At 40.6% G+C, this 21,597-nt stretch overlaps 1 protein-coding gene across 2 annotated transcripts; it reads right to left on the bottom strand.

The window, feature by feature from the left end:
• Nucleotides 1-847: 847 nt before the first annotated feature.
• RAB11FIP1 (RAB11 family interacting protein 1) lies at nucleotides 848-20,727 on the bottom strand. 2 transcript variants are annotated; one of them, XM_038384932.2, is made up of 6 exons: nucleotides 20,302-20,723; nucleotides 12,998-13,437; nucleotides 10,940-11,780; nucleotides 7,642-9,927; nucleotides 6,140-6,245; nucleotides 848-4,566 (listed from the first exon to the last, which is right to left on the bottom strand). In XM_038384932.2, the coding sequence occupies exons 1-6, from the start codon at nucleotides 20,655-20,657 to the stop codon at nucleotides 4,351-4,353; spliced, it is 4,245 nt and encodes a 1,414-aa protein (XP_038240860.1). In that variant the 5' UTR covers nucleotides 20,658-20,723; the 3' UTR covers nucleotides 848-4,350. The 2 variants fall into 2 exon arrangements, with proteins under 2 accessions (XP_038240860.1, XP_038240861.1); XM_038384933.2 differs by lacking the exon at nucleotides 7,642-9,927 and having other exon boundaries at nucleotides 20,302-20,727.
• Nucleotides 20,728-21,597: the final 870 nt, after the last annotated feature.

Raw genomic sequence — 21,597 nt, 5'->3', positions numbered from 1 at the left:
CCGCATCATAAAATCATAACTAGACCCTTAGTTGGCAGACTCAGTCGATCACTGAAAATGCCTTGAAGATGTAACTCCCTTCTCAGGTCTAGAGAAGAGAATTGGAGCCCAGTGCCAGGAGAACAGAGCACAGGAAGTTTGCACTGCTGCTGGCCGTGTTGCACTTGTTCAGCAGTGGATTTCAGTCTTGAGGAAGCTCAGACCAGCTCCCTTCATGAGTTTAAAAAAAAAAAAAAAAACAACCTCAATTTTGAGAACTTACCACGGTACTGCTGCATGACCTGGAAAAGAGAGACCACCCTCATGTCCCCCCCTCAAGTGAACATCAAACATCCTTTATGGATAACCATCAAATGCTGGTATTTTGCTGAGCAAAGAATCACTGCCTGAACTTGAGGAAAATGTGAGCTGGCAGCCAAAGCTTGAGGGCCATAGGCCCATGAATCAGAATTGCCTTGAGATGCCACATTAAATCTTCAACGCCTCTTTCTTTTTGTAGCACACAAAAATGTGTCTTTAATTGTAAGCCAGTTTCACCTGCTTGCTTTATACTTTGACATTAAGTTATCTATATTCCCAGCTTCTCTCACTTCAGCCATTGAGCTTTAACTGCAGGAGACTGGCCCACTGCAATCAATCACATATGGCATAAAATGATTTTGCCATACAAGCTTTAGGAACTGCTGAGAAAGCTAATGCAATTTTCTCTACAGGGCCACTGCAGAACAGTTCCCCAGATTATATACATTAGCGATTTGTCCATTACACCGAGTTCTCTCCATTCGGTCTTGTACATTTTCTAGCACTTCCCAGAATCTAGTGAAAAACAAGCGTGTTCAAACAAACACTGAATTGAAAAATTTTATTTTAGTGTTCCATAAAAGAGCGAAAGTCATTTTTAAAAACCAAAAAGAAAAAAGTACCCAAACAGCAGAAAATATAAACATAAAAATACATTTGGATCCTTCAATATTAAACATTCATTAAGCAACTGTACAGGGGCTTGACAAACAAGCTTTAATCTCATAAATACTCAAATTAAGTACCTTTCTTTAAAATTCCAGTCCTTCTATGTCAAAACACTTCAAAAACAGCATTGCCAATAAAAAAAAATTTGAGGTGCAATAATATTGTGCAACATTTTCACAGCTAATGAAGTAGAAGTGTGGCCTGTAAAGGACCACTCTCTCCTGGCAGTGCCCAAATCTCACCAATAAATGAGACTTACCAGGTGCAACCAAGAGATCAAGCCTCATTGTGTAAGAGCAGCCAGCTAAACTTTTGTCCAAACAGACAGACTCCAAGTTTAACTGGTATAAAAGATGACCAAAAAGAAAAAACCCTTATCAAAATTCTATAGTCCCATCTTGGAAGTAGAATGTCATAACCTTAAGTGGAATGTTATCAGCAAATATTAAAACCATAAGGTTTAAGTTTTCCCAAGATAAAAATACATTCGGTTAAGGATGAAAACATCTTTGTAAAGTATTTATCCCTCAAGCAGCAGATGCAGCATTACAAACAATGGCTTCATCTGTTGGTGATGGTGTACTACATTAACTCCAGAGCAGAAGGGCAGCCATTTAAAATGAGGCTAGTAAGAATCACTTCATATCACTGGATTCATTTAGATTAGTTCTGAGTATAAAAGCAAGTCCAACCATTATGACAACACCAGTTTCAAATTCAGGCTGTTTAGCTACTGCTCAAAGGCACTAAAGAATAGAGACCTCCACAGTTCTCATACAACCAAAAAGCTGTTGGAAAGCTATGGAATCAAGTCCTGAAGGCAAAAAAAATTTTTAGGGAGGCACAGGCAACAATTCCTCTCCATAGAAACATCGAGGAGGATAGAGGCAACCGAAATTAATGTTTCATCTTCTTCACTATTTCAAGGCACAAGCAGCAGTCAGTCATTTTCAGGGGAAGAAAGCTAGTTCCATGCAAATTAATTATATATATATGAAAAACAAGATCTAGAGATCCTGCTAAAAAATTCAGTATAAGCCACTCCATTCATGGGATCTGGGACATTGAAACTTACCCCTTAATTGAAGCCATCTGCTCAAACACTCATTGCTACTATATACCTGTGGTCCTAGAAAGGAACATTACACCTTAAACCTTTCATTCATAGTATTATGAATTATTTCATTTATGGCTTCCCTTAAAGGAAAGTTGTATGATAGGGCAGTGAAGTTTTGCCTACACATTTGTAATCACATAACCAATCACAAAGTAACAAATGCACCTAACAGCATATATATTTATATACAATTCTAGTAAACATTGATTTATTCTATGTAAATAGATTAAATTATGCTTCACTACAGAAAAAACAATATCTGAGAAGTTTGCAGTGGTCTCCAGTGTTTTATAAAAATATTAAATATAAGGCAATAGACTATTAAAAGGCTAACAGGAAATTCAACTTGTCTCACCTCTCATTAAAGTGCTCTAATGAAAAGAATACTGTGACAAACTGTGCCCTCCTAAACTATAGGTGAAATCATCACTCAGAACTTTAGGGAAGACTTAACGGACCCTTTCACCTTCATAAAGGGTAGAGTTTGTTTTATTTTTATTTTTTTGCTTCACAATACATGCTAGATGTTAAAAACAGATTATCCAAAGTACTCTAATATTGTATCCCTGATCCTCACTGAGCCGTCAAGAAGTCAATTTGAGAGCTGTGAGCACAGAATTGTTAAAACTGAGAGCTTGCCACACATCAGTCCCAACATTAAATGTGGATGTAAAGTAATGTTGAATCCAATCACAACTTTCCATCAAAGTGCTGAGTTTTACTGACAATTCCTATCAATACTATCCTAAAAGAATGATTTAAAGTAAGCCTGCTAAAATCATTGTTTGCGAGTGTCTTGCTGTTTGCTATCAGATATAAATGGGAAATGCCTATCCCATGGCAAACTGCACAGTTACAGCAGACTAAGGCAAAAGATTCAGACAGAGGTATCTGATTTATCTTGCAAAATAGCAGCACGATGTCTTCTGATTACATTTAAAATAAAACCTGTTCCAACATTCTCAACAACAAATCTTATTACTGGAAACCAGACATTTTTAAAAGCCACCATTTGAATACTCCTTTACTAAGAGAACCAGGTCACATATGCCTTTTACTTTATCCACATACAGATATATACAGTTTAGATGTTCCATATGAGTCAATTTGGACAGTTGTTCCATACGGTAAGTCCTAGTTTCCCAAATACAGCATGTTTAAAAAGCTATGATCTTGACTGGCACTACAGAAAAATCTTCATGACTTGCTGTGCATAGCAATATAAACAAACTAAGCAGGTATACCACAAAGGAAACAGGTGCATACATGTTAATACAGGATACCAAGTAAATTGTATGGGAGTTGTGTGCCCCCTAGTTTGAACAAGAACCTTCAAATCAGAAATATGATGGCTATGGAACAAAACAGCTCCCAATTCAGATCACTGTATCATCTAAAATTCATAACTGTTCTTTAATCTTGTAGTCGAATGGCAATTTTATCTTTGTTTGATTTTTTGCTATATTAAAGCAGCCATAAGAGCCTGCTCAGAGCACTGCTTTGAAATTTTTCAACACTAGGTTTATAAAGGCATTGCGCTTCCCTTCTCAAAAGGAGATGTAGACACTTCATTAGTACAATCACATTTTCATGTAGATTTAAAGGCCCTCCAATTTTACAGCATGTTTAAAGGGCATTACATTTTTTACAACAAGGCAACTTATGGTTACCAAACCTCTTTCTGGAGTACATTTCAACTTCTGTAATATAATTATTTGAACAAAACAATCAAATCCTTGAATTAGTGTATATGATGGCTTATATTGCACTACAACTTAAGTCTTAGAATTAAGAATTGTTGTTCTGAGTCTGAGAAATAATGGTTCAGTTTTTAAAACACCAACCATTAAGCTAAACTCCCAATACTAATAAAATGAAGACGCTCAGAAGCCAACAACCTCCAGTGCCTCACTGAGAAAAATGGCTTCAAAAACATTCACAGCCACATGAATCTCAGGCCTCTGATTACATTCTTTAACAATGCCTCCCAGGTGGTGGTAAAATATTTACAGTGTACCAGAAAGAAAGGTGAAAGACTTCCAACTACTGTATTTTTGGCTTATGTATTCAAGGCCTGATATAATTATTAACTAGTCTCCAGATAAGTGGAATCAACTTTTTGCAAGAGAGATAGAAAGGTGATTATTATTTTTTTTTTGTAGGCAGCAGATACCAGAACATCAGCAACTTCACATTATCTACCTGCGAAGTTTGAGTAACAAGATGGGAGTCCAGTCCTTTATTCAGGTTTACTGGCAGAGGTTTTACATCCTTCCAGCCTTATTTTTTGGAGATGGAACCCGAAGAATGTTGGGAGTTTCTTCCATGACTCTGACAAGCAAGTTATCAATGTAGTTTTCTAGCTCCCGCACCTGGAGATCTCTCTTTGTAATGGTATCCTTCTGTCTCAACACCAGCTGGATCAGCTCATCATGTGTTAACTGAGCATAAGCATAGGCAGGGTCCGAAGGATCATATTTCTTTTGGAGAGAGAGGACAGACAAGGTCAGTGCAGAAATAAGTGTTTTACAGTAATCTGAGAAGACTGCCTAATGATCTTTGTATTCAGGGAGGGTTGAAGAATTCCAGGGAATTCCATTTGTTACCAAAACAGTATTGCTCTTCAAAGAAATTACTGTACTTTACATCTTGTTAAAAGTTTCACGCAACTGGCATTTCAGGATTTATTAGCTGCAAAGAGTGGCACCTTATAGACTAACAGACGTATTGGAGCATAAGCTTTTTATGGATAGGAATGATTTTTAGTAACCTCTGCTGAGTAATTTGTTATGCTTCCTTTTTGCAGCAAAAATAAAAGTAGTATTAGCACAAATATTACTTTAGTACAAAGTACTCATTGTACAACAGACTTATTCATAGTTGTATCTCAGTGGCACTACAAGGAATAGTTTTGTATTTGTACAGCTAAGTTGTGGTCTGGAAACAACAGATGTTTAAGAAAACAGGCTTCTGTAGACTTTGAAGGACAGCACACCTGAGTTTAAGTGAAAAAATTCAGCTTTTCAGTCACATTTTTCTTTTATGGCCATTTACTTAGAAGTCTCAGAGCCCGAGCAGTAACAGCTACATGACTATTTTCAGCACTGACACATAAGTCCAGGTCAGCTGAACCAGGCTCTGAGATTCAATGCCGTTTAGGGTAGGGCACGCAGGCATATAAACATTCCTTAAGATGAGGAATCCTACATTACAAGCCAGTGTGTGCCTGGAATACTGAATCAGAATTTTCTCAGAACATGGTTTCCTCTCATTTTACAGACCTCTTATCTAATGGTGCCTCAGGGATCAGAACTTATGCAAACACTCAGACAATACTTTTCAGAGATTTGAGAGGAAGAGAAAGAAGGTGAAAGTTTTTAGCCATGCACGTTTATAACCTGCTTTTGTGAGGCAACATTCTCCTGTTTTAACAAATGGGCATTTGGGCTTTCAGACTGTGGAGGAAGTTCTTAATCATGGAAGCTGCCAATGCAGCAAGTTACAAGGTGATGGGTTCCACTAGCCTCTGCTGAAAGGAAGATCACCAGTGCAGCAGATAGCGACTACCTGTCCCCAACCACCTTGAGTAAGTACGGTGTAAGCAGACTCCAGGCTACAGTGGCCACATCCCACACATTGGAGACAGCAAGGATTGCCTACAAAGTAGCATATTTACTTGTCACCCTCCACCCCAGGCACTCCTACTAGTCATCTTCCTGGCTCACAACCAAGCCCCCCATCAACCTACCCATCTAGTGGGGAACCAAAGAGCACTTCTGGGTTTACTCTAGTAGTACAACCACAGTTCCTTGGGAGACCCCATCAGGAGCCTCTTTTTGCACTGAATAAGAACAAAAAGTGAATTCAATTTCTTCCTCCCAGTGCTGGGAAATAGAGAAAATAAGGAAATCCTTTGACAGACATCACTTGAGTGTCAGAGCCAAAAAATGTAAGTTACCCTGAGTAGGCAAGTTCACATTGAGTGCCCTGGAAGCTATGAAGTTTACAGTAACCATTATGAAGCTACAACCTAAGTTTCAATTTCTTTCATACCTTTCTATTGCTCTCAGTCCAGTTTTCATCCATTTTTGTGGTTGCGGTCAAATTTTTAGTATGCGACTTATTTGCTGTGGTGTTCATTGGCTTCACAGGATGAGGTCTGAAACAAAAGCCGCACCTTGTTTAGGCAGTTCCTTAACATCTTGATATCCTATCACAAGCAAAGCATTCAACAGGTTCCTAAATCCAGTAAGACTGAACACGAGGAAATTTAATGAATTTCCTTATACACCTCAAGGTACGAGAAATTCAGTTCCAAGACAGAGTCCTACCTCCAGTTATATACTCTTCCATTGGGTGTACACACACACACACACACACACACACACACACACACACTCTGCCTGTTCTGATGACTTATTTTTATTGCATTCAAAAAAAACAAACAAAAAAAGAAGCAGTATCATGGTAACTGGAAACATCACATAACAGAAGTTGGTTACATGAGGTGCTTAAACTATATTCATGAGTGCTTAGTTTTTGTTTGGTTGTAGGTTTGTTTTTGTTTTTAAACTACACACAAATTACTATAAGAATTAGATTCTACATAATTTTCCCACATTATCTTCATTAGAAGTCTACATACCAAATATCCTCTTGGGCAGCAGATTTATTCCATCTTCTCTAAACGGACTAAATCTGGCATAAGGCACACTAGATGCCTAGACATAATCTTGTGTTCTCTAGACCCATTTGTAATGGCAATTTTAAAAAGTGAAAGTAAGTTACCCAACTGCATTTCAATCAATTTCTGAACAGTAATTCCCGGCAGTTCCTACTGTGGAGCTCTACAATACGCGAGACAGATAAAGCAGTTCTGAGGCTAACAGAGTTTCACAGGAAAAGACAGCTCCAATTTGCACCTCAGACTATAATGGGTGCCAGTCAGTTGGAGCTGTGAACAGCCCTGGACGTCCAAAAGCATGTTGGTCATCTGCGAGTCAGGCCTATTAGTCACATGAAGTCTGTCTGTAGTATGTTTTAATACTTAGAAATCTTTACTCTACTAGTTAAGTGAACAACACGGTTCTCAGTACTGGCTTTGATTGCATTTCCTCATTTCTGAAAAGTTAGAGATCACAATGCAGTTTACCAAATCCAGCTGTTGACACCAGAATATTCGTAGTATAAAAGTAGCATTATTCAAAAAGCATAAATCCATATTTGACTAATGAGCAATGAGTTCCCTAATGTAAACAACTTGCCATAAATAATAGAAGTATTGTGAATGTTAGATCTGCACAGAGCACTGCCACTGCTCATTCTAAGTTTTTGGGTGCACTGTTCTGTTTGGTGCAATAACTGATTTTTTGCTAATAAAAGTTTTGGTGGTCTTACACTGGTATGGTATAGGACTCTGACAGGGTCCAAAAGTCAGACCAAGTTAAGATTGTGTGAAGTCGCATCAAAATGAAAAAACTATCATATTTCTTCAGCAGAAAAAATTATGTCTTGTACAACACAGATATTTTCTATGTATTTCCCCATATTCTCACCTGTGCTTAACAGACTCACTTCCACCACTCTGTTGTGTTTGATTGGGAAGTGTCTCAGAGGGTGAAACCCATGCCTGAAGCACCTTCTTCTTGCCAGCATTTTCGACTTTATGATTGAAGCTCTCTGCTGGTGGCTTTTTCACTGATTCTGCTCTACTATTGTTGCAAGCGCCAGATTGGAGGGAATTAGAGGAAGGGCAGAGTTGGGAAGAACTGGACAGGGAGGTAAAAGAAACAGACTTTTCAGAGGGCTCAAAAAAATCACTCTTCCTACTTTCCTTAATACTGCTAGATTCCTTTGGTTCCTGTTCCTCAACAACACATCCATGCTCACTGGGATAAGACAGCATATCTAAACCTGACTCACTAGTCTTGCTGCTTGCACCATGAATGTCTACTACTGAATTTAGTCTGGATGATTTAAAAGTATCTTCAGGGCCACCTTCTCCCTTCTGAAGCAATATACTTGCTCTATCAGTAGAGCTTATATCTACACAGAGTTTTTCTTCCGCAGTAACAGACAATGAATCTATACACTGATTTTCAGTATTTGGAAAACTTTTATAAATTGTAGTCATTTCAGTGTTCTTTTGATAGTTCTCTAGAAGCTCATCATCTGATCCTACTTCTGGAATAACTGGAAGGCCAACATGTGTTAGACTCTGATCTCCAGTAATTGGAATGGCAGACTTAAGGTCTGCTACAGAGTCAAATAATGAATCATCATGACTATAAGTTTTGTGTTTTAGGTGTCCATTATTGCCATCATCTCTGTCAAGATGATGTGTAGTTGACAGAGTGGCTGTTTTTAATAAGCTGTCACCTGCTGGGTTTTCATGTGGGTTCATGGGATTCTCTCTATAAAACACAAATTCAGACCCAGACATTGTGCTGTCAGATGGAGTAAGCAGCTCTTCATCTTTCAGTCTACCAGTCAGAAAAACAGGTGCACACTTATTTAGTTTTACAGCATTTCTTCGGATAGGCTTTGCAAATAGAGGATTGAGTTCAGTAACATCCTCTGACTTGTTAAGGTCCTTAGGGAGCAATGTGTGAACTCCTGGGGTGGGTTTTGGCAGCTCTACTTGAACTGAAGAGTCACTTTTGATGGCATGAGTTACCTTGGACTCTAATGTGAGCCCAAATTCTTCCATTTTGAGTGAATGCTTAATTTTCTTTCCACTACATAGTTCTTGCTCCTCGTTTAATTTGCTTTCAGCAGAAGATGGCTGTACCACAGCATTCCCAGGTGAAAGGCTATAATTAGACTTGGAGAGAGAAGTTCGTTCTTTGCTATCTTTCATCCAGGTTTCAGCACTTGTACTGCTGGTTTCAACGTCATCCTGAACAGTGCTCTCATTGTTCTGAACAGAATTCCTACTTTCATCAGACAGTTTAGATGAAGGGTAGCACTCCATACCCAGCACAGAGGCAAACCCTCGTCTCTTTTCCATTACAGTTGGATCAGTAGTGAACATTTCTTCACATTTATCAGGATGCCATCTCTCACGTGGCTCTCTGTCTAAAGCCTCAGCATGTTTTCTGCTGAAATCAGTATTTTCCAACTCATCAAGATGAAAGGTCACTGATTTCTTAAAGCCTCTGTTATTTTTGTTATCCAGTGATACTATCTGTACCTCTTTGGCATCACATTGTGTCTTTGGGGTCTGCCCAACTCTTTCATACACAGATAAAGGAGGAGACTCAGACAGTGGCCCCAGAGAATTTGATACAGTATTTGTATCATTAGTCAAACTTTCATTTTGAGACTCCTCTGAAGAAACAAAAGCAGGATGCTCCGAATCAGCAAAGTTTATTGCAAAGGAACAACAGCTTTTGCTAGAAACAGCAGAAGGAAGGGAGAAAGAGGGAGGACTAGTAAAGCTTTTGAGGTCTTGCACTTTTGATTCCTGTCCCAGTTTAGACACAAAAGGGTTATTGTCAATAGAATGGGGAGTAGAAAGGAGAGGAGAAGAAATATGCCCCAGAGTTGCAGGAGGAAGGGGGAAATAAAAGAGAGGACTAGTGAAGCTTTCAGAGTCTTGTTCTTTAGATTCCCGTTCCCAGTCAGAAATGAAAGGGTTATTGTCATTAGAACATTGTCCAGAAATGAGAGATGGAGGAAGAGGGTTACCAGAGTCTTGTGCTTTAAATTTTTGTCCCACTTTAGAAGTGAAAGGGTTATTGTCATTACTAGAATGATGTGCAGAAAGGAAAGCAGGAAGGGAATCAGGCATAGAAGTTGGAAGCGTGGCTTCGGTTTCATCCTCTGAAGACACTCCCAGTCTGTAAAAGGGACAAAAACTTGCATGTCAGTTGCAGATGCAACATGTGAGAGACAGACAAAGACAAGTTCTAAAGGTAGATTTCACAAAATTTGCAACATACTAATGATGTACAAGGAACTTCAAGGACTTGAGAGTTTAATGGACCAATAAAACAAGCTTGAAACAATTTATGTTTCAATATTTTCTATGCAATACCAATACTTGTGATGCAAAAAACTTGTGTTGTAAAGTTTGCTACATGCAAATCAAAGTTTACTAGGGTGATGTCTACTTTTAAAGCAATTGTACATAATTTCGTTTGCATCCAAGACATAAGTATTAATAGCATAATAGCTTAAGATGTTTCACTTACACACAAGGTGTTTAAACATAAATGTAATTGAAGATATAGTGTTAAAGACAGACAGCTCAGGACACTTGTTAGTAAGACCATGATTCTTTCATATATGTAAGTCACAGAGCAGAATTTCTGAAAAAAGTCTCACATACAATCCCGGAAATATACTTCATGAAATTGAATGATGCCAAAAGCAGATGTGTTCCAAGATTTGCCATTCTTCAAGCCGAAGCAAGAATTATAGTGGAGAGCAATAGGCTTCGTTAAAAGGTGATATTTCAGCCCCTCTATACACTTTCAAACTTAGACAGTAAGGTAGGAGAATATTGTTAGTTTTTGTAATGGATTAATAGAACAACACGGAATAAATGACTTCATACTATCTGAAAAGATACAGGCATGAATAACCATTATGTTAGTGCATCCTCACATATATGAAGTTAAATTGGTTAAGAATGGAAGTAAAAGTTAATATTTATACCAAGAATCTTAATAAGCGTGTAGCTGGTTAAACTTTCATCTAGTGGTGAAACACAAATGAGTCCCCCACAAGAGATGTTGTAAAGGGCAACAGCTACAGAAATGTTACCTTGTGGCAGGAAGTGGGCCAGTCTAGCCATATGTCTGCAGTGCTTTATATCACAATCTGAAACTGAAATAAAACAAGACTAACCTGGGTTTGACAGCTTTGGTTTGGATTGCCCTTGCAGAGGCTGCAGACTTTTCCGATTTCTGTTCTTCCATGAGCGATTCATCAAAGGGGTTATGTGATTTCTTGTTTCTGGGGACATCTGCTGTGTTGCTGTTTTTTGGAGTACTTTCTTGGTTGTAGTCCTTAGGGATTTCAAGAGGTTTTACGTCTTTTTCATTCTTCTTTTCTTCAAGAAGTTTGGCTTCTCTCTCCTTCAAAGTCATGTCAGATATGTTTTCTACATCATTGTTTTTCACTACTTCCTTTCTTCCTGTGACTAGAGACAATAAAGACTTCTTGTTCTCTTGTTTTTTGTCCTCTTTAGTTTCTTCTTTTGCAGTTTCTAAACTCAGTGAAGCACTATTTCCCAGTAAATCTCCACCGCTAAGCAGTTTGTATGATGGTAGGGTCATAGACTTAAAGGACTCCAGTGAGGGAGATCCAGATAAACCTCTGCTAGGAGACACTCTTCCTGTCTTTTCATGTTCCTTAGTGGATTTGGAAGACAAGTGTTGTTCTGATTCAGAGGGCTGGTTTTTCCTGAATGTTTGAGGGGAAGAGGAAGGAGTGTTGTCCTTTGGCATGGTTTCCTTTTTTGTTTCACTTTCCTTCTGATAAACATGATTACCATTGATACACACATTGGATCGGGGTGTGGGATCATTTTTGGATTTAAGGCCACTGAATAAGGAGAGCCCTTCTCTCTTGGTGTTGCTGGAGGTTATTTCGTGTAGTTGCTTATTGTCTGCACTTGCTGTTCTCTTATGAGCCATGAGTACAGGAGCATGTAGTGAGTTATCTTCAGCTTTGTTTCCAAAGGCCTCTGGAAAAAAAAAAAAAAAAAAAAAAGACATTAAAGCTATGAAAAACATATTTCCTGGTGACAGTCAATATTACAGTCTAAAGTGCTGAAAGACCCAGTGATTACTCATGACAATGGAAAAAATTATGTTTAGAGATACAGAAAATGTATCTAAAGCAGGAGTATCACGCTGTAGAGCAGTGGTCCCCAAACTTTTATGGGTTGGGCCCACCCTACCCTTGTCTGTGCCATGTCCCCCCAGAGCCAGGGGTTGTGGACAAGGGAAAGGGAACCGAGGCTGGGACTGCAGCTGGGGGGAGGGGGGGGGGGGGAAGAGCACAGGGCTGAGAGTGTGGGCAGGGCCATGCGTGGGGCCAGGAACACAGCTGCGGGAAGGACCGGAGCATAGCTGGGGACAGGGAGGGGCTGGTGCCGCTCTCTTCCCGCCACCCCGGGCCCTGCTACACCCCATCAAAAGTCCCGGGCCTCACAGTTTGGAAACCTCTGCTGTACAGGTGTTTGGATTGTTTATGTTTTTGTTTTGTTTTTTTTGGGGGGGGGGCGGGAGTGGCATGTACGCAGGAGGCAATTTTCTACGACAGTCACACAGTAAGGGGCAGATCACAAAGAAGAAGTATTCTATTTCATCCAAAATGAATGGTCTCAGACAAATTCTTCTTCAATGTTTTCAATGGATCTGTGAACATACAGCTACAATACTCCTGTTTTGTGGAGTTGGCCAGAAAACAAGAACTCCACTTCACAAAAAAATTAAGGGTTTGATATTTGGTTTCATTCTGCATTCAGAACAAACACCAATTTTTTTTTTTTGGTGTTCAAAGAGACATGCACCCATACCAGCAGACTAGCCAAAAGCCTGGTAGCTATGGCACTCACCTAGGATGTCAGACACCCAGGTTCAAGACCTCACGCCTAATCAGGCAGAACATTTCATCAGAAAATTCCCGATCAGCTCTACTGTTTTAAACAAAACGCATACAATAAAAGAAAATTGCATCTGATCACCCACCTACAAAATGTACTACCAGCAGTGCTTTAATACTTATTTTAGCCAACATCTTCAAATACTTTGTCATTTTCTTTTTCATAAGAAAAATGGGTGGAATCTTTGCTAATATTCTGTCAATAAATTGATCTATTGTATCAAAATCAAGCTCTCTTTTGAGCAAAGATTTAAGATAGTAATCAAGTTTAATATTGTGAGAGGAAATACTCACTTTCTGAATTTGGAGGAAAGGACTTATCTTCCCCCCAATTTGACTGAAAGTCACCAGGTTTAAGCCTAACTTTCTCCGTCACTGGCTGAAAAGCAGGTAAAACTGACATGGACTGGGAGAGGGAGGTTTTCTGCAAACCAGGTTTAGAAAACAGGGTTTTGATCTTGGATTTTTTCTTTTCTTTCTCAGATGATTCCTCTTCACTATCAGCTGATGAGTGAGTTATGCTGGGAATGATGGCTGATGCTGTGTCAGGCAGTCCATTGGCCCGCTTTCCTTTGAGTTTGCCTTTCAGCTTGCCAAATGGAGACCGGGACTTGTCTTTCATGGATAAATCAAACATGCTAGCTGTCATGTTGCTCCTCATGAATTGAATATCCACCTCAATCTCTCCTCTCTCTTTTTCCTTCTTGCCTGGTTTGGAGTGAAGTGTATACCACCTGCAAAAAAAAGTCAAAATGTTACAGAAGTGTTGAAAACAAACTCTGGTTAATGCAAGCCACAGAAAAATATAGCAGAGGGATAAAGGAGAAAACAGACTCCCTAGCTGGGAAACTACTTCATGTTTAGACAAGGATCAGAGAGCTTACTGTGGGCAGAGGTGAGGGCATCCCTGCTAAAATAACTTTTTTCATGTACCATGATTTAACTGGCATCAGAGACTTGGCGGGATAAGGCCCATGACAGGAATACAGGTATAGCGGGAGCGGCACAGCTTCTTCAGGAAGGACTGGCAGGGTAAAAGGGGAGGAGGTGCTGCATTTTACATCAAGAATATATACACTTGTTCCAAGGACCAGAAGGTGATGAGGCAGACCCAGGTGGAAAAAAATTAATGATTTTGTTTTGTTTATTTTTTTTAAAAAATTGGATTTTTTTAATTTAAAATTGGATCTTTTGGATAAAATGCTTTTTGAGGAAAAACCTATCTAAAGATAATTAAAATTATGATACATTATAGCTCAAAGATCTCTCATCATGGAATAGGGATTATAAATTCTAATTCTATAGTATGAGACAATATATTCATGTCATGTTTAAGAAAAAAAGTTTTGTAAATGAGTTCCAATAGTTCATGGATTAGGGACCCAATCTTATGTGGTTCCAGGGGCTTCTGTATAGATTATTTAGGTTAATCTTTTTAACTACCCAATGGGTCTCAGTAGAAGATACCATCAGAGATGCTTAGTTTTGCAGTTCTCATACTATGGATGTTTGTCTCCAGAGATAACATGCTTGTTAACAGCAAAAATGTTTTTAAATAAGTTATATATAAAAGCGAGAAATAGCTAAATAAAACAATTTTAATGTCTGTCTGGTGATGTTCTCCTCCTAATACAGCATGGCAAGAAAATTCTCCAAATATTAATGATTAACCTGTTTAATTGGAGATAGTTCACCTCCCAATGACTTTATAAACATCTGCTTCAATTACCTTTGGTAAATGAAATAACCAATCATTCATTTTCTGATATAGCTGAAATATATACACACACACACACACACACACACACACACACATACACACACACACACAGAGAAGGTGGAAGTTGCCATACAAACTGTAAGAGGAAAGGAGCTGGGATTTTCCCTCACAGCTTAACTACTAAATTAAAGCAAACTAATAGAAGTATTCCATCACAAGAGGAATGAAAAACATGAAACATGAAAATGCCTTACTGCCCGTTTTTGCACTGCCACATGTTGGGGATGAACAGAAATAATATTTGTTTCAAAACTATTTCGGACAGTTGACCCTAAAATGAGTTTCCACTTTCAGACAAACATAAAAAGCTCTCCTGAAGAAATGCATTCAAGAGAAAGGGGTGATAAAACTTGAGTTCAAGTTTTATTAAAGCAATTGTCTTCCAAGTGTCAGCCTACGACTAACACCAAATTACAAAATCCCTAAAATGAAACCTACACTGGAAATGCCGACCGTTCTCATTAGAGTAGCAGAGAATCTGAGTTGAATAAGTTCCACTCATCAAGCCTTAGACAATAAAGTATAAAAATGAATACATTTTGCATTTAAATGTAAAAATGCCACTGGCCATTCTTGTGACTTAGAAGTGTGTTTAATTCAAGGTTTCAGAATAGCAGCCGTGTTAGTCTGTATTCGCAAAAAGAAAAGGAGTACTTGTGGCACCTTAGAGACTAACAAATTTATTTGAGCATAAGCTTTCGTGAGCTACAGCTCACTTCATCGGATGCATTTGGTGGAAAAAACAGAGGAGAGATTTATATACACACACACACACACACACACAGAGTGTTCTCTGTGTGTGTGTGTATATAAATCTCTCCTCTGTTTTTTCCACCAAATGCATCCGATGAAGTGAGCTGTAGCTCACGAAAGCTTATGCTCTAATAAATTTGTTAGTCTCTAAGGTGCCACAAGTACTCCTTTTCTTTAAACAAAACAAACCACCCTGAAAAAAAGCACCATTGCAGACAGCACTACGTCGGTGGGAAACGCTCTCCTGCCGACATAGCTACCGCCGCTCGTTAGGGGTGATTTAATTATGCCAACCGGAGAGCTCTCTCTCTCTCCCCGGCCAGCACAGAGCTGTGGCACAGGATCCTTACAGAGGCACAACGGCAGCAGTACAGTCATGCTGCTGTAAGGTCCATAGTGTAGACATAGCCTAAGTGGGAGGGTTAGAAGAAAAACTGCAAATGAAAATGGTGGGTTATTTTATTATATCCTCTTCAACAAAATTTAAAGTAAATCCAACAGCCCAATGACAAGGAAGTTTCAACACAAGAAACAAGATATGAAAACAATTATTAACAAAACTACGTTTTCCAAGAGGCATTACTAGGTTTTTCCCTTAATTTTCTTCAGATCTTTGGATAAAAGCAAATCTGGAAGAATTGTACACCACTAGTGGAGTAAGTTTCCTGCATACTGAACCTTGATGGCTGAAGAGCTTTTAAAGTCCAAAATAATAAATATTTAAAGCTTGACACATTTCCTTTGATAGGCTATAAACATCTGCCATATGCCATCTTTTCCAAAGCATTTTTAAAAAAAGTTACATTTTTCATTAGACATTTGTGTTTGAGAGCTCTTTGACACAATAGAGCGCTACACAGCTTTGTCAAGAACCAATAAGTGTTTGCTTATGGGCCAAGTTGATGCTAATGCTCCTGTAAGCCTGATTTCAGCTCAGAACTATTTTAAAAAAAATTAGTCCCTGGAAGAAAATTAACTCTACATTAAACCCAGCATTCACAGCTGAGAGTCCTTTAGGAGGAGGCTTCACATGGGCATAATCAATTTACAAGAATCCAGTGCTCCCAAATCTATCACTTCTGTGAAGGTAAAGGCCAAACTTGCCCTCATGAGATTACCTAGCTGATCTACCCCAGTGAGTTAAAACAGCTCATTGACAAGCATTAGTCTATAATACTGTTAGAGTGTATGTTAGCCACACACTGTTATTCCATTAAGAATAGTCTCACAGTAGAAACCAGAATCTTGCTAATTTCAGAGCAGCCAAGAGCATTTACATTAAAACAGCAAATAGGAGAAAGCAATGTTGATAGCTGTACAAAGCTAGCAGGAAAAATCTTTAACTTCATACAATTTCCATTGCACAATTAACGGAAACCAACGGAAACTTTACTAAATTAACTACTATTCCAGGAGATTATATCCTTCAAGGGTATTTATTTATTAAGAACAAGAGTGTTTATGACTTGCTTTGTACAGTACTTTCATTCTTCACCTAAACAAGAGGCCTTTACAAACTTGCTAAATATTCTTGGGTGACTTCACTGTTCTCAGTGTGAATTGTTAATGTTTCTTTTTAAAGATTTATATACAAAAACCAAGTATCTCAAAACAGAAGTAAACACTGAAAACTTCCCTCTAACCCATATTCTACTCCAGGCCATTACTGCCTCCACAATAGAAAAAAGGTTAAAAATGGACATCGACTAACCTATAAAACCCAATCCTAGTCTCCTCCAGATATGACTAGCAAAAGACTGACCCCAACACTGAATCAATAAGGCAGTTTCATCTTTTTAAAGGAAAAGGATTTGTTTTTGTTTTTTTTGGAAAGTAACACAAGTAGTCAGACTTTGCCAGAGATAACCAACACAGCTTCTGTGAACGTGCTATTTTGACTCATGTATATGTACAACAGCACCAGCGAACTTAAGTTTGTCTGTACTGAAATACCTCCACAGGAGCTTTAGAAAAGACTATGCTATCAAGACTCAACTACAGTTTTAATTTAAAAAAAAAAAAAAAGTCTTAAAGATTATCTACTTAGATGACCTTGTCAATGATTTCCTCCTCAAAGGAATGTAGATACAATCCTTTAAAAAAATCCCTTTATTTGAATTACCATACACCGATGGTCATTAGTTCAGGCATCATACTTCAAGACAAACAAAACAAGTAGTTTTCCTAGGGGGCTATGCTATAATAAGTTAGCCCCCTAAGAAAACTACATTTAATTAAAGTGTGATCTTGAATGACTTATTCAATTAATTTGTACATTTGTTTTTAATGCTGATTGACAGTTATGGTTATTATAAGTTTAAGTATGGTTAGGGTTTTCAAAACTTCTGTATACATTTTTATGAAGCCAAATAAAATAATATATATTTAAAATTAATATACTTTGCATGAGGAGAAAACTATCCCTTCATGCTGAAAACAAGAACAGGTGTAGCTGGTATAGCTAAAAAAATAAGCCAAAGCCTGCTAAAATAGATTCCCATTGATTGTATTTTTTATCATAAAGTTGTACTTTCCTGCACTAGAAGTTTATATGCAAGTTCATATTTTTCACTGGAAAGTTTTATTTTCACTGGTATGAAACATATAGAAGAGAACAGTCATGCTAATCTTGAAGTCAGCTTGTTACTAATGCCATTTCCTTCCCAGTTGCAGAAGGGTACAGTAGTGCAGCAAGTGAAGATCTCAAACTCATTTGATTAGAACTTTCTGTTGTAATGCAAATATTATTCGTATGTAAATAAGTTTTCAGTTGAGAACTATGGTAATAAACATGCCTTTTAGCTCACCTTTAATATGCTTGACCCTACTAAAAACACTTCCAATAAGTCAGTGTACAGTTCTTAATACAGCTTGCAAAATCAGAAGCCGATAATTTCTTTGAAGCAATGATGCCTTAAGAGTAGTATATTAAAAAAAAAAACCCATCCAGAGTGTATAAAACCAAAGACACTAACATCAGAACGTAACTCCACCTTCCAAATACATACAATTTAATAAGCACACAACTAACATTAAAGCACTAACATTAAAAAACTTAAATCTTCACTCCTATTGTAAAAAAGAAAAGGAGTATTTGTGGCATCTTAGAGACTCTGTTAGTCTCTAAGGTGCCACAAGTACTCCTTTTCTTTTTTGCGAATACAGACTAACACAGCTGCTACTCTGACTCCTGTTGTAAACTCCAGTGTTCATCCTCCCATTTCCCCTCCTGCAGTTATTTTTATAAAAGGGTATGATCCAACCCATAGATCCAAACTGTGTTGGGCACTCAAACAAAAAGGGACACAGAGACCCTGTGTCCGCTTGCAAGGAAAGGAAATGAACTGCAAACACAGTAATCTATACATTGTTTTGCAGTAAGGTGTTTAATAGCATAATTTGACCCACAGAATCTTCTCTGCCAATGATAATGCACAAAAAAGAACCCATCTGATTCTGCAGGACTAGGAATCAGAAAAATATCCTCCCATTTGTAAACTGAGAATATCTGATGAAAAGTACTTGAAACTGAATAGCAAATCCCAGAATGCCATTTAAAAAAAAAAATTCTCCTTCAAACAATCCTACATTTTTGTCATTTCCTGACTTGACCAACTGTGCTCCCAAATACAAGCTTTAAATTAAAAAAAAAAAAAAAAAAGTTTTTCTAACCCTCCTGAAAGAAACATTACACACAAAACAACAAGCAGAGTGATACTGTCCCAAAGTCTCCAGTAAAATAACTAAGATATGTAAATTGGTTCTATTCATCACAATGGCATGTTATTTTAGAAGTCTCATGACGACATCCAATTTAACTATCAACATTATTTGTTTCAGAAACTCCTGCTCAGGTGTTTATCCTGCAATCTGAAACTGCTTTCCACTCCCTCCTACTTATCAGCCACTTCATCTGTCCTTCACCCACTCGCCAATCCACTTGCTTCCCCACACCTTGACAACTTCTGCAATGCACGGCCAATGCAAGTTTCTCATACTGAAAATTGAAAATGTGAGGACAATGCAGACTACATTACTTTTATCAAAATTAATATCCTTGATGCTGTACTGGGTATATTCTCTCTCATTTATTTTATTAAAACTTTAAGCTGCCACAGAATCTAAGGACCTACCTGCAAAATTCAGATTAAGTTTGCCAAGGAAATAATAGAAGCGTTACTTTAGAGACTAACAAATTTATTAGAGCATAAGCTTTCGTGAGCTCTAAGGTGCCACAAGTCCTCCTTTTCTTTTTGCGAATACAGACTAACACGGCTGCTACTCTGAAAATAGAAGCCTTGTCTACACAGGTTTCAGAGGAGTAGCCGTGTTAGTCTATGTACACAAAAACAACGAGGAGTCCTTGTGGCACCTTACAGACTAATTTGTTAGTCTCTAAGGTGCCACAAGGATTCCTCGTTGTTTTTCAGAGTAGCAGCCGTGTTAGTCTGTATTCGCAAAAAGGAACAGGAGGACTTGGGGCACCTTAGAGACTACCGCATTTAGTTGAGCATGAACTTTCGTGAGCATCCGAGGAAGTGAGCTGTAGCTCAGGAAAGCTTATGCTCAACTAAATGCGTTAGTCTCTAAGGTGCCCCAAGGCCTGTTTTTGTCTACACAGAAAAACACATTAAAACTTCAGCTGATTTACAGCTTCCCCACTTCTCCTTGTTATCAAAGGACACTCCCTGGTCGCCATCCCACGCAAACCCGGGGCCGCCCCCGTTGTTGTGGTAAAGCGCCGGCGGGATGCACCCAGCTCGCGATCCAACGGCCCCGATCCGCTGCGGGCTTTCCAAGAGCAGGCAACGGGCTTGAATTTCAGAGGCGCCCCCCCGGCTTCCTGCCACTGAAGCAATGAAGAGAAACCAGGAGAGACCAACCGGGGGAAAGGACACACCCCGACCCCCAGCAAGCCGCCGCTCGGCGGGGGCCCGCGCTGGGACCCAGACCCGGGGCGAGCCCGGGAGAGCTCAAGGGACCCCGAGCTCGGCTCAGCCCCGGAGCTTCCAGCCAGGCAGCGGGGGGGGAGGGGACAAAAAGCCCCCCCCCCCCCGGGACTCACCGGGTGCTGCGGCGGCCGCCCTCCTCCTGCAGCTCGGCCAGGCTGACCTCGGCCCGGCCCAGGAACTTGTCGAGGCCGAGCAGGGCGCGGTGGAGCACGGTGAGCTGCAGGGCCGGCTCGCCGCCGTGGCCGGGCCGGCGGGGCGGCAGCTCGAAGGTGGCCTCCTCCCGCCACACGGGCGCGCCCAGGCAGCGCTCCGCCACCGAGGTGGCGAACTTCTCCTTGCCCAGCGCCATCAGCGCGTAGGCGTCGCTGCCGCCGGCCCCCTTGGCCTTGGGCCGCAGCCCCCGGGCCCGCAGCACCGTCACCTGCACATGGGTGGGGGCCCAGCGCGGCGGGGAGCCCGGCAGCGACATCCCGACCCGCCGCCTGCCGGAGCGCCACTGGCCCCGCCGCCGAGGGCTCGCCGCAAAGCTCGCGAGAGCCGGGGCGGGGCAGAGCGGCAGGTGTGGGGAGGGGCGGGGCACAGGCTCCGTGAGGGAGGGGGGGGGAATGGGCGTGCCCCGGGGGGAGGGGGCGGGGCCAGAGGGGAGGGGGCGGGGCCAGGCGGGAGGGGGCGTCGCCGCCTGGCTCGCTGCTTGTCTGCGCTTTAGGGCGCTGCACCTGTCTGGCTCAGGGGGGTGAAAAAGCCCCCCCTGCCCCCCTCCCCCGCGGCGCAGCAAGGTGCAGCGCTGCAAAGCGCCAGTGTAGACAGTGCCCCAGCGCTGGGCGCTGCGCCGCAACCACACCCGGCACGCTAAAGCGCGGCCAGGGTAGACATTAGTCCCCCTTCGAACCAGCGCCCGCCAGCCGCCCCCAGCTGTCATTGTCTCTCTGCTGGCCTGGGTGGGTGCAGCGCCTGGCGCCAGGGGATGGCCCTGCCGAGTGGGGCCTGTGGCACCAGTGCCGTCCGCCACAGTCAGCAACGATAACCATAGGAACCACTGTCCCCTTAGAACAGCACCAACTGTCCTGGCCCTGCAAACAGCCGCCCTCCAACTGTCCCCTTCAATCAGCCGCCCTCCAACTGCCCCCTTCAAACAGCTGCCCCCAACTGCCCCCTTCAAATAGCCATCCTCCAACTGCCCCAGCCATATGAATAGCCAACCCCCAACTGCTCCCTTCAATCCATTCCTATGGGAACAGCATCATGTCATAGAACAAATGGCCAGGGTATCCAGGGGAGAGGTGGTGGCATTTATTTGGCAGTACTTCTGAATAATCACATGTACAGTATTGTAACTTTGAGCTTTGTGATTGTATCAGTCACAAACAGGTTCTCACCCTCAACATATCCTATTATGCTTTCTGATGGCT

Source organism: Dermochelys coriacea, chromosome 26, assembly GCF_009764565.3.
Source record: "Dermochelys coriacea isolate rDerCor1 chromosome 26, rDerCor1.pri.v4, whole genome shotgun sequence".
NCBI lineage: Eukaryota > Metazoa > Chordata > Testudines > Dermochelyidae > Dermochelys > Dermochelys coriacea.
The sequence above is the reverse complement of the archived record's forward strand: the minus strand, read 5'-3'. Positions and strand labels throughout refer to the sequence as shown.

What these genes read in the sequence shown, in the direction of transcription:
- RAB11FIP1 (XM_038384932.2), bottom strand. Translation starts at nt 20,657, where the DNA reads ATGTCGCTGCCGGGCTCCCCGCCGCGCTGGGCCCCCACCCATGTGCAG. An exon ending in CTTTCCTCCAAATTCAGAAA is followed by an intron (nt 11,781 to 12,997) that starts GTGAGTATTTCC and finishes TTTTTTTTCCAG; the next exon opens with AGGCCTTTGGAAACAAAGCT. An exon ending in ACCAAAGCTGTCAAACCCAG is followed by an intron (nt 9,928 to 10,939) that starts GTTAGTCTTGTT and finishes TCCCTTTTACAG; the next exon opens with ACTGGGAGTGTCTTCAGAGG.